This window comes from Populus euphratica, unplaced genomic scaffold, assembly GCF_000495115.2.
Source record: "Populus euphratica unplaced genomic scaffold, PopEup_1.0 scaffold1930.1, whole genome shotgun sequence".
Lineage (NCBI taxonomy): Eukaryota > Viridiplantae > Streptophyta > Magnoliopsida > Malpighiales > Salicaceae > Populus > Populus euphratica.
Genome location: NW_011501779.1, coordinates 215 through 13,051, shown reverse-complemented (window position 1 = coordinate 13,051; position 12,837 = coordinate 215). Strand labels below are relative to the sequence as shown.

Below are 12,837 nucleotides of genomic sequence, written 5' to 3'. Positions count from 1 at the left end.
TATGTATAGGAGACTGTCTATCCTATTCAGCTCTAAATGACTTATTTATATTTATATATTGTTAGTTTGTATAAACTCCTAAATCTAATATTATACATGCTTTTCTACTTAGATGAGAAAATTACATAATACAAACTGAATTCTAATTTATATCATGCCTTATTTCTAGTAATTATATGAATTCTAACTTAACATGTAAATATCAATTTATTCTATTGAATACTCCTGCTCTGAAGAGATGTGAATCTCTAATCAATTACGCAAACTCTTTTGTAATCAATCTGGACTCTTTCCAGACATAAAAATGTTACCCTCTTTCTCCTTGTTTCATAATGAACAATTAATATTCTTCAATAATCTGATACATTGTGTGTGTGTGTGTGTGTGTGTGTGTGTAAAAGGGCTATGTCACCTATTTTCTTCCATTTGACTAAAGGATTGTTGTTAGATATGGCATCTGCTTCTACTTGGCAATTAGCTATGATCTAGGAACTCTTGAACACGTGCTCCTTACCCACAAGGATTCCTGGTGGCGCTGGGTCCTCTCGACCTCGACCAGAGCCCACGTTTACTCTTAGCTGCTTATTGTCACCCTACAGATCACCCACGCCGACCTCTTTCTGTTGCTGTTATGGGCGTGGATCATGATAACAGGGCTTTCTAACCTCTTGTGCTTCACTTGTTCTAGTTGTTCTTGGCATGACTTTTCTATCGGATTTCCAGAGACTGCCAAATTTATTGATTGGATGACATCGACAGGCGCTGGGTCCTATGATTAGCACGTATTAGGCCTACTGGATGACCTCCACTCACAAGGCTGAAACGAGAACAAGAATAATCTGCCTCTCCAATAACCAACCAAGGTCCTTTCCCTTTGGAAGACAATGATATAAAATGGATGTCTTATGATGTGTGTATGTATCTCTCATTTAGTCATCCCATTTTCCTTTTACCTGTCCTAAGAACATTCTTTCCTGTCATGATCCTTGTAGCAAGGCTACCGTCGTCCTTCAATAATAATCACAGCAACGGTCCACCAAAGCAGTGCTTATATTAAGTCCAAAAAAGAAAAAAAATAAAAGACTGCTGGTTTTCTTCTCAGTTAAACAGAAGCTACAAACTGGTCCAGTTATAAACGTGACGGGGACAGAGATGGGAATCGAGTTAAAAATTATCACACAACTTCCATCAAATTTGTTCCTCAGATACATAAACAGTAGTTAAATGAATCAAAACTACATGCATATCAAAGAGGAGAAGTGTCTGGGGAAAAGCAGAAGCTTCAGCCATCGAGCTAAATATTTCCCTTTCGTAACTCAAGGTCTTCTCCTATGCACAGGTCAAATAAGGTTAAAAAAACCTGCTTGCAGAGAAATCATATTTCCTGAGTCCAGATCTTCACGGTCTTGTCATTGCCCAGTGCACCAGATGCAATAATATTTTGGGTGGGATGACATGCTACTGATATTACTGTATCTGTGTGACCTTCCAATTTCTGCACTATTTTCCTGCTTTGAAGCTCCCACAGGTATACACAACTATCCTCCGAACCACCAACAATGTACTTTCCATTTGTTATGGAAAAGGTGGGCGAAATACAGAATTTTGTATTGACATGCCCAGTGTATGTCTTCAGAAATTTCCCAGTTGAAAAATTCCAAAGCCTCTGCAAGTGTATCATAGCAGATCCACGTGAGAGACCATCTAGGAAATGCAAAACACCAGTAAAAGAAAGACTGGACCCTCCAAAATGAAACTAAAATGCTTAGTTCTCTAGAACAACAAGCTATCAAATGAACTTTGTGTGCTAATTATTTGCCCTCGTATATAAAATAATAAATGAGCACGAGATATATGTACAAATATAAATTCAAGAACAGGGATACTCAATGAGCTTTGTTAAAAGAACAAAATATCATCATAGAACCCAATTTAATGGGTTATTCTGCAAATTTCCACATAATTATACACAAAACCTCTAGGATCCAGCAGCGATCCCAAGAAGTGAACTGTTAAGACACATGTCGATGAGATACACATCAAAACGGTAAACAAAAGCAGAGAAAAAGGATCACCAGTTAACAAATAAGCAGATAAAATTCCTCGCCAAAGAACCCAAATGTTGCACAGACAACTTCATAACATAAAAATCTCAATTTCATGGGCATAGGCCATGACGTATAACACGAAAGGAAGGGGGAAAGTTAAGGATGATAATGCTATGTATTATCTGCACATTGTTATTCAAGACAGCAAAATTGCAGCCATAAAAAAATTGCTTACAACAATTTGAACTGCATTCCTACGAAAGCATATGAAAACAGGCATAATTTTCCACCAAGACATGTAATTTACACATAAACTACATAAGTTGATCAATATTGAAAACTATCAACCATTACCAACACCAATACATGAAAATAGCATCCTAATAAAACCAACTCAATGAATGACATATAAACTTTACTCCTTAAAATGAACGTACCAAATTGTTATCCAAGGTGCCAACAAGAATGAACTTTCCATTAGGCGAAAACTTGACGAAGGAAACAGGTGGGTTTTCATCATCAATCAAGGTCTTGATACAATGACCAGTCCCAGCGTCCCAAATTCTACACAATCCATCATAACTACTCGATACAATAAGCGAACCATCTCTATTAAAATCGACAGCTGTGACTGGATCCGAATGGGCAGGCAATACCTTCAAACACTTGCCACTCTTCACATCCCAAATTCTGACAGTCTCATCAAAAGAACCCGAAACAATCATATTCGATTGCGGGTTAAAATTGACGCAAAACACATAATTGGTGTGCCCGTGAAGGGTTTTGATTGTGTGCCCTGTTGTGACGTCCCATAGGCGGAGGGTTTTATCGTCGGAGGCAGAGACAATGAAGCGGGAATCAGAGGAGAAGGCGAGGTCGGAGACGCCTTGTTCGTGCCCGTGGAAGTCATGGAGATGAGTGATTGGAGATGTAGGAGGATTAGAAAGGGAGATGGAATAGGTTTTGAGGGTTTTGTCGGCGGAGGAAGAGCCGAGGAGACGGCCATCGGCGGAGAACTTGACGGATGAGATGGGGGATTTGTGGCCTGTCAGGGTTTGGGTTAGGGTGTAAGGTTTGTAGGATTCGATTGGGGCTGACATTTGCCTTTTCTTTTCAAAGGGTTTATTAGCCTTTAGCCTTTGATGGCCTTAAGGAGGGAGAACTGGAGAGAGAGAGCGAGAGAGAGAGAGAGAGTCCTGGACAGGAGTCCACAGATGTTCCGTCACGCTACTTGAGGAAAGCCTTTGTCGGCCTTTTTTGATCTCGTAATTGCCCCTTTTTTTTTTATGATGTTTTACTGATTTATTTTTTATATAAGTAAATTAATATTTTAATATATTCTCTTAATCAATTTTATAATAGTTTTGTATCTTCACTCACTCAGTTAAGGCGTTTATAGTGATGGGTGTAGATTGTGAGTTTGAATCTTGTTGACAATTGTATTTTCTTTTTATTGACATACATGGTGTTTATTATTATTATTATTATTTTATAAAAAAAAAATTAATTTTTTTATCCAGGTTTTTTAACACTCTAAAAAAAATTTATTAGATTCATTTACTTTTTAATATTGATATAATTTTCAAATATTTTTATAATTTTTTATTTGAATTTTAATATTTTTTAAATTATTATGTATTTGATATAAAAATAATAATACTAATAATAAATTAATCATAAAAATTCAATTCAAAATTTTTTTCTTAAAGTTTTTAAATAGATTTTATCACTATGGTTTTAGCATTCAATCACATATAAATAATTTTCTATAATAAAAAGTCTTATATTCTTTAAAAGAAACAGGAGATACATTTTTTAAAAAAACAATTATCCTAATTTAAAAAAAAAACTTAAAACAACTATAGTTTTATATTTAACCATAGGACCAACAAATTTTTAACTGAACAATATTTTTACATTTAAATTTTTTTTTTAGTCCCCACAACATGATATACAATCCAATAACTACTAAGTATTAACCTTTACATTAATACAAAATAGTTGATGAAAAAATGAAAATATATAAAAAAAATCACATGATATAATTAATATATACACACCAAGTGCTAAAATAAATGATAAATGATTTTTTTATGAAAAAATTAAATAACTTTAATTAACGAAAACTATAAGAAAAGGCAAATTAACTATTCATCTTCTTATAAGACAATGTTCATTACAATGCTTTATTTTTTTAACTTATTTTTTTAATTTCATTCTTATTTATTAAAAATTAATTTTATAACTTGTTTTGATTAGATTTTTATAGCATTATCCTCGTCTCATGACTAGGATCACAGGTTTGGCAGGTTAAAAATACAGGTTGACTCAAGGTTTTTTGGTTTTTTTTTTAATTGATTTTTTTTTCAATTTCATCCTTCAATATTGAGTTAATTGATGATTAAGTTTCATAATTTATTTCAATTTACTTTTTATAAGGTTATTTCAATCTCATAACCAAGATTACAATTTTAGTAGGTTAATTCTAGTTGATTAGAGTCCTTTTTTTGTTCTATTTTTCTTAATTGTATTTTTAAATTTTATTCACGAACATAGATTTAATTTAGAATTGGACTTCATTATTTATTTTAATTTATTCTTTATACGATCATCCCAATCTCTTGATTTAGGTCATGAGTTTGACAAAGAACTCGGTTGACCCAAGTTGTTTTTTAGTTTATTTTTGTTAATTAAGTTTTTTTTTTAATTTCATCATTAATATTGGGTTGATTAAGAATTGAGTTTCATAATTTATTTTGATTTGATTTTTATGGGGTTACTATAGTTTTATGACCTGAATTATAGATTTGGTAGGTCAATTAAAGTTAATTCATGTTGATTAAATATATTGTCATTTTAATATTTTAAATAAAATATTATTTTAAAATTTTTTTAAGTCAAATTATATTTTTACTAGTCATTCAAGTTGTTTTTATACCAGATAAATTAATGAGGTCAATCTCCATGTAATTTAAACTTTTTTTATTAAAAAATATAATAACAATACTTGAATATTTTTTATTATTTTCAAAAAATATTATTCATAATATAACATGTGTAAATGATCTAGTATGTATTATTAGAGATTTATATTCTCAGTGTTGTCCCTCCACTCAATTTTTTCTTTTGGAGTCCAGCCATTTACTTTCCATTCCTCAGTTTATTACACTTGCTTGGCCTCGTATGTAAATTAACGTGAGAATGTGTCATAGGGTGGCTGCATTATTATTTTTTTGTTAAATATTGTGAAGTGATTTTACTCCATAATAATAATATTTATTTCATCAAACTAATTAGGAATAAATTTTATGATTTAAGATTCTTCTTGGAATTGATTTCATAAATATGATTTGAATGCGTTAAATTACAAATGCAGTGTGTCCATTGCCTTCTTTAAGAAATTTGTATCATTAAAAGCTCTGCTCTGGTTGGAGTTGTGCTCAACATCTTGTAAGCAAGAGCCCAATGATTTGTGGTAATACGAACTTCTACTCGGTTTGTAATTGCAACACAGCTTTTCTAATGTTTTGATGCTAAGAGAAGAGCCCAAAAACAAACATTTGCTGATGTAAAAGTGAAAAAAACTACATGCTCCATGTGCGAGCCTACTGTTTTTCCATGTAGAACTACTTAGGACATGTACCCCTAACCAGTTTCCAGAGCTCATCCTCGCAGTATTCCTTTTAGATAGAACAATTAAATCAAATTATCTTCACCACAGCACTTGGACCATCTCCAAAGATAAAATATTTTATTTTAAGTAAAAATTATTTTAAATTGTTATTATTATTACAATTCCAAACAAATCCTGAATAACAAAATTTTAATGTTATCTTAGAGACACAAAATTAATAAATAAAAACCATTCTAGTAGTTTTTTCTCACTCTCCATGTAGCTTTTTTAATTAGAGATGCCTTTACAATTATATCATTCATTGCTATCCAGTTCTCCCAAATCATTATTACCACCTCCTACTTATATATAAGTATATTAGAAATAAGGTTTTATCTTGTTAAATTAATGGAATAAAGAATTAGAAGAAAAGGCTCTAGAATGTTTTTGTTGTTAAAAACATGTTAAAAAGCATCTTGAAATGATAATAATTGATTTGAATGTCAACTAACTTTATATGCAATAGTTAAAAATTCAAGTAGCTAGATGACACTATTTATATTGGTAAAGTGTTCAAACTACATCTAAACATATAATTCTAATCCTATATAGGTATTTCATAAAATAAGGTATATTGAATTTTAATACAAACTAATTTTTTTTTATTTTCAAATAATTACATGAATTACTAACTAAGGCAAACTACTTTGACAATTTAATTTAACATATTAAAGACTTATGCTCTAAGTAGGATTGAAACTTTTGATCATTCACTTGAACTCAAACTCCTACAAATAATTACTTTTTTTTTATCAATCCTGATTCTTGATCATCTAGTTAACTATTTTATAGTTTTCATGATTGACTTGAATTTTTTAAAATTGATCAATTTTATTGTCTAGAATTGATTTCATCCTTTCTTTCGTAATTTAAATGTGAACCATTTGGTCAAGATATGAATATTTATTTTTGTTGTAAATGTACTCAAGTTGATGAGTTACAAGTTTTGGGATCCAAACTGAAAAAAAATTAAAGATTAAAGTTTCTAAACCAACATGTGGCTACATTTATTATAAAGTTTCCACCAACTTGGAGTAACTATAGAAAGAAACCCATGTATTTAAATAAAGATATTAATGTAGATTAACTTTTGAAGCACATTTAAATTGAGAAAGAAACAAGTATCCATGAGAACATAAGTAATCTTGAGGATGGTAACAAAGTTAATTATTTAAAATAGATCCATGAGCAAAAGCAAGTTTCAAAACAAAAAGGTTGTTGATTTTAACAAATTTAACAATAACAATAATGATGTTGGCCTCTCTAACAACTTCAAGGAAAAAAAAATTGTTTTTATCATGGAAAGGAAAGACATATTAAGAAAGATTGTAGCTTTACAAGAAATGTAAGTTTAGAAACCCTTAACAAAGCAATTATAATGGATAAAGAAAAGGAATAATTTGAGGCCATGGTGATCAAAATACATATTGGCATGATTTTTAAAATTAACATGGAAACCAACACATATCATTTGATTTGTAGTATCATTTCATTGCTACTGTCTATATTTTCAATGATAAAACTCAATTCAAAGAGTTTGAAGATGCTATAAAAGATCAACATGTTGTGATGGGAAATAGTGCTAAGGAAAATGTTATATGAAAATAAATCTTAGAGCTTTCTTTTACTTTTGCAAAGAAAATTTACTTTGGTTAATGTTTTTATATTCCTGAAATTAAGGAAAATCTTGTAACTATAACTAGGTTGTGTCCAGAAGGAATTAAAGCAATGATGGAGGCTAAAAAGTTGATCTTGTCTAGAATGAGATGTCTATTGGGAAGAACTATTCTTCTAATGGAATTTTCAAGCTTAGTATTATTAATAACAAGAGTAATGTTTATCTTTATATTGTTGAGTCTTCTTCATTATAACATAATCATTTAGCACATCTTAGTTTTAAAACTTTAATGTTTATGTACAAGTAAGGAATAATTTCTTATGATTATGAAATTTATTGACAAGAATCAGCAAATATCACCAAAAGATCAATTAAAGATGTCAATTAGGTCTATTACAAGGTCTATAATTAAGAAGATCAAAGAAGAATTTAATGTTGTGATATTTAGGTTAAAAATTACAAATATGCTAGACTAACATTTGTATACTGTTTGAGCCATGTATAAAGCTATAAATGAAATTCTTCTACTATTCTAGCTGGGATAAAAATTAAACATCTCAAGATTTTCATCCATATATAGTAAGTTTAACAACTTATCCGGACAAGAGAGAATAATATGTTTGAAATCGGGCTTAAAATCTATCTGTAAATAAGGATAGTCAAAAAATGAATATTTTCCATATAATTTGTGGATTCTTAAAGGTAAGGATTTAATTACACATGGTATCCTTATTTTACAATGATTTCTTATTTTCCATGAAGATCAATTATGCAAAAATCTTTATTTTGCAAGGATTTCTTATTCAACAACAATCGTTATTGTTTAAGGACATTAAAGGTGTTTTTTGACTTATTTTTCATAATGCATAATTTTACACAAACAAGAATAACTTTTAATGTGACTGTTGGATAGGGATAAAAATTTTCTGAACTATTTTAAAGGTGTTGTTTTATATAGTGTTAATTGACACAACTAAAAGATTGATGTCTTCTCCCAAGTGCAGGAGTGTCGAAGTAATAAATAACTCGGCAATACCGGGATCAAACCACAGGAAGGTTAATTGTACAAATTATAAACAACAATTATAAAACAATAATAACAACAACAACAACAACAACAACAACAACAACAATAATAATAGTAACAATAACAACAACAACAACAACAACCACAACAATAATAGTAGTAACAATAACAACAATAATAGTAGTAACAATAACAACAACAACAATAATAATGATAGTACTAATAATAGTAGTAGTAGTAATACTAATAATAACAATAATAATAATAATAATAATAATAATAATAAAGAAAAAGAAGAAGAAGATGATGATAATGAGAACTTTGAGATGGAATATTAATGTAAAGATTTAACAACGATAACAATAAATGTTAAGGTTAGAGGATCCACTAATGGTATGTCAAACAAATATAGTATAAACTCTTATTAGTCAATTGAAAACCACAAACAAAGGAGGTTCCAATCAGATTATAAAATGTTAACATCAACCACACACAAAGGAGGTTCTAATCAGATTATATATTGTTAACATGATTACATTAGTCATCTTATTCAATTAATGCTAATACTTGTAAATCTCGTCAAGCATTCATGATTATAACTTATGTTAACAACAAATCAAGTTCCTTTCATAGCTCAGGTGTCGGTTATACCATACAATATGGGCTATGAAAGTGCCAAGCATTTGTTGTACCAAGTGTTCTACAATATAAATCAAGATTAGTCATTTAACAAGCAAAGTATTAAAGAGTGAACAAGATAACAAATATAAAACATATTAGTATCAAACATTAAAGTCCATATTAAGTTTACACTATACTTATTCTTACACTATTAGTGTAACCTTTTCACCTTAACATAATAAACTTAGCTAGACATAATGAAAGAAAGAAAAATAGATAAACAAAATAAGAACATAAATAAGATAAAAGTTAACTAAGTAAAGAAAAGGAAATAAAAGGCATAAACTTCATATTAATGAAAACAAAGCATAAACATTATAAAAAAATACAAAGAGAGAAAGCAAGAGCATGATCTTGATCTGGAGACCAAGATGCCTAAATGCATGGCAAATGCCTCCTTTTATAGGCCAAAATTGGGAACTATTGATTTGATGACTAATTGATGAGTGGGTGGCCAACTCTTGACTTGGTGACAATCCTTATCTTCTCTTATCTGCCCAAAACATCATTGCTAACGTCAAAATTAGAGCCATTCAGCTCATTTCGACTTCTAGAACTCCAGATATGGCCAAAATACTGAAAAGTGCTCGGGCTGGAGGACAAATTTGGGCTTCTTTGTTGTTGCAATAATTTGGACTTGAAAATGGCCTTTTTAGATCTTGGTCTCCATATGAAAGTTGTAGGCCTATGTCTTACCTTTCCATCCATATAAAGTAGACCTAAATCTGAGACCTATAGCTCTAGATATGACCCAATTACCGAACAATGTTCTGGTTTGGATTGCACTGACATCTCTTTTCTAAGTTTGGCCATCTCTTTATCCTTTCAATTTCAGTTCTTAAATTCATCAATCAATCCTTTCATTTATGTGATAGGCCTGCATTTAAAATGAACATTTACCATAAAGTAAAGGTATCTTATATTATTAGATATATTATTATAAAACATGCTTTAGTTAAGGAGTTATTGATACTTCAAGTGCAAAATGATGATATAAAACCATGATAAAAATGCACTTTTAAGTACTAATCACACCCCCTAACCAGCTTATTACTAGTCCCTAGTAATCAAAGCGTTAAAATAGAAAAACAATTTGCAAATTCCATAAAGTAAGGTATTCATCATTTAACTTCCATTAATCTATCCAGATAAACAAACTCTCGTTAAATTTATATACCTGCTCAATACCTCTTAACAAGATATTCATAAACCTTTCTTTTGTGCTCAATGTATCAACACATAATTATGGGGCTTTTCTTAGAAGAAAACAAATTTTTTGTTCTAATGTTTAAAGTTAACTTCCTTGGGTTGGGATTATTATTTTTGTCTTTTTTTTTCTTTTTTTTAAATATATATACATATAATTTAAAAACATCATGCATCTTTAACCCATGTAACGAGCTTTTAGCTAATGACTCCTAGACCAGTTGGTCTTAGGGCATTAGGTGTTAAGACACCCCTATGAGCTTAGTAACTCGGGTCGCAGATACTGATATGTAGATAGTGCAATGTTTGATTCCCTTAAGCTTTTCTCCTTAACCCATGTAACAAGCGTTGGGCCAATAGCTCCCAAGTTAGTTGACTTTAGGGTATTAGGTGTTAAAACACCCCTTCGAGCTTAATTGCTTAGCTTAGGGAGGCTACTAAACCAAACTTATCTACATTTTTATTTTTATTATTATTATTTTCTTCTTTTTTTTCCTTTTTTTTTAATTATATACAATCTTTTTCCCTTAGTTGTTACCTTTAACAAAACAATATAAATAATGTAATAATCCAATATGCAACCCACAATCATATGTTAAAGTGTGTGTGTGTAAATTAAGGTTTAAGAATATATGTTAAATAAGTATATGAGCAAAATTAAGTGATAACAATGCGAGAGTTTGTAAATCTGAATATTTCATGAAGTATTATAATAGACCTTGTTAAGAATGCTTACTAAGATGCGTCTCAAGAGTCATAAAAGTTCTCCTTACTCTGCCATCATAGTACAAACAATTTTGCACATGCTTTATGAAATTGAAAACACAGTTTTTTTTTTGAAACCACCCTCTCCCTCCAACTAAAATGAGACATTGTCCTCAATGTTTAAAGGTAGAAAGATAGAGTATAGAAGATATCAAACCTGAAACACACTGACATTGACAAACCTGAAACACACTAAAACAAATATAAGTAACAACAAAACACAATAATAAAACTAAAAGACACAAAGATTCACAAATGAAGACTCAAATCCAATCTAGGCTTTTTACGGCTTTCCTTAGTGGACCAATTTATGCAACTCATTGAAGGATCAATTACAAGAATGAAAGATTGTAGTTGGTCAATCAATTGTTCAGCAGTAGCAGTAGAGATTATGATTTGTCATGCAGAAGATGTTAGAAATTCCTGTTCCACAACATGATCAAAAAAAGACAACAACTTATCATAATAACCATTAAATTTAACAAACCTATGGGTTTATGGTGAATGTGCAGTTGAGCCCAAGAGGAAATATGAAAGATCTCTTCCAATGTGCCTAGACCACCTGGTAAAGGAATGAAGACATCAGCATGGTTAAACATTGTATTTATTCGAGCTGACATTGTGGAGACCTGAAATTCCTCTCCAATTGTTTTTCCAATGATATCCCCTTGTGCTAAAGCTTCAGGGACGACCCCCAAAACTTAACTACCTCCTAAAAATGCAGCTATTGACACACCTCCCATTAATCCCAGACTACCTCCCCTATACACTAAATGAATCTTTCTCTCAGCTAGCACCTGACCAAGATGATTTGCTGATTCTAAAAACTCCTTTTCTTTCCCAAGACTAGATCCACCGAAAACACAAATACTTTTTATTTGATGACTTGAGGAACTTGCCATTTCTACACACTTCTATATTTGTTGAATGTATAGGTTGAGTAGAAATGAAAGGAAGGAAGAGAGGATTTTATAAATGAGAAATTAGAAAGGCAATCATACCACCTATATGTAGGCCAGCTAGAGTCTCACACACTCTCTCTTTCTCTCTCTTTATTTATTTATTTATTTACTTTTGAAAAAGCATGTGTATGTACAGGTAGTTGTGATTGTGGCTCACATCTTTCCTTGGTTTTATGTCCAAGAATGGCTTAAACGCCCTCTATGAGTCGGGGATAGGCTTTCCATCCAGTTTTCTTAAAAACTGGCAAACAAGGTCTTTTTTAGTCAGATTCCCAAGACCAAGTCGATCATGTTCTTTATGAAATAATGACCATAAATCATGAATTACACGATGCACATCTCCACTAGGATGCATCTCAAGAGTCAATAGAAGATTATCTAAAGACTCCTAACTCAGGCCATCCTTAATGAATTGTATTTTATCTTCATGGTTTATAGATACCATTTCTAAAGAACGACATTATGCATTACAAGTCCATCTAGCACATCGATGATAGACTTTCAGTCGTTTTGCATGATGTTTCTTTGCAAAAGTGCTTTTACCTGTTCCAAGCATGTGTGAAATAAAAGTATCTGGATAGATTAATGGAAGTTAAATGATGAATACCTTGCTTTGTGGAATTTGCAAATTGTTTTTCTATTTTACGCTTTGATTACTAGGGACTAGTAATAAGCTGGTTGGGGGGTGTGATTAGTACTTAAAAGTGCATTTTTATCATGGTTTTATATCATCATTTTGCACTTGAAGTATCAATAACTCCTTAACCAAAGCATGTTTTATAATAATATATCTAATAATATAAGATACCTTTAATTTGTGGTAAATGTCTATTTTTAATGCAGGCCTATCACATAAA

The 12,837-nt window shown here is 30.9% G+C and overlaps 1 protein-coding gene across 1 annotated transcript; it reads right to left on the bottom strand.

Moving 5' to 3' along the window:
- Positions 1-1,068: 1,068 nt before the first annotated feature.
- On the bottom strand, positions 1,069-3,283 carry LOC105118429 (WD repeat-containing protein 5-like). Its single transcript, XM_011016379.1, has 2 exons — positions 2,486-3,283; positions 1,069-1,666 (listed from the first exon to the last, which is right to left on the bottom strand). Exons 1-2 carry the CDS (start codon positions 3,146-3,148, stop codon positions 1,376-1,378), a joined length of 954 nt encoding a protein of 317 aa, XP_011014681.1. The 5' UTR covers positions 3,149-3,283; the 3' UTR covers positions 1,069-1,375.
- Positions 3,284-12,837: the final 9,554 nt, after the last annotated feature.

Coding starts and splice junctions, on each gene's coding strand:
- LOC105118429 (XM_011016379.1), bottom strand. CDS start 3,148: ATGTCAGCCCCAATCGAATCCTACAAACCTTACACCCTAACCCAAACC. Junction 1,667..2,485: donor GCACCTTGGATAACAATTTG/GTACGTTCATTT, acceptor ATACACTTGCAG/AGGCTTTGGAATTTTTCAAC.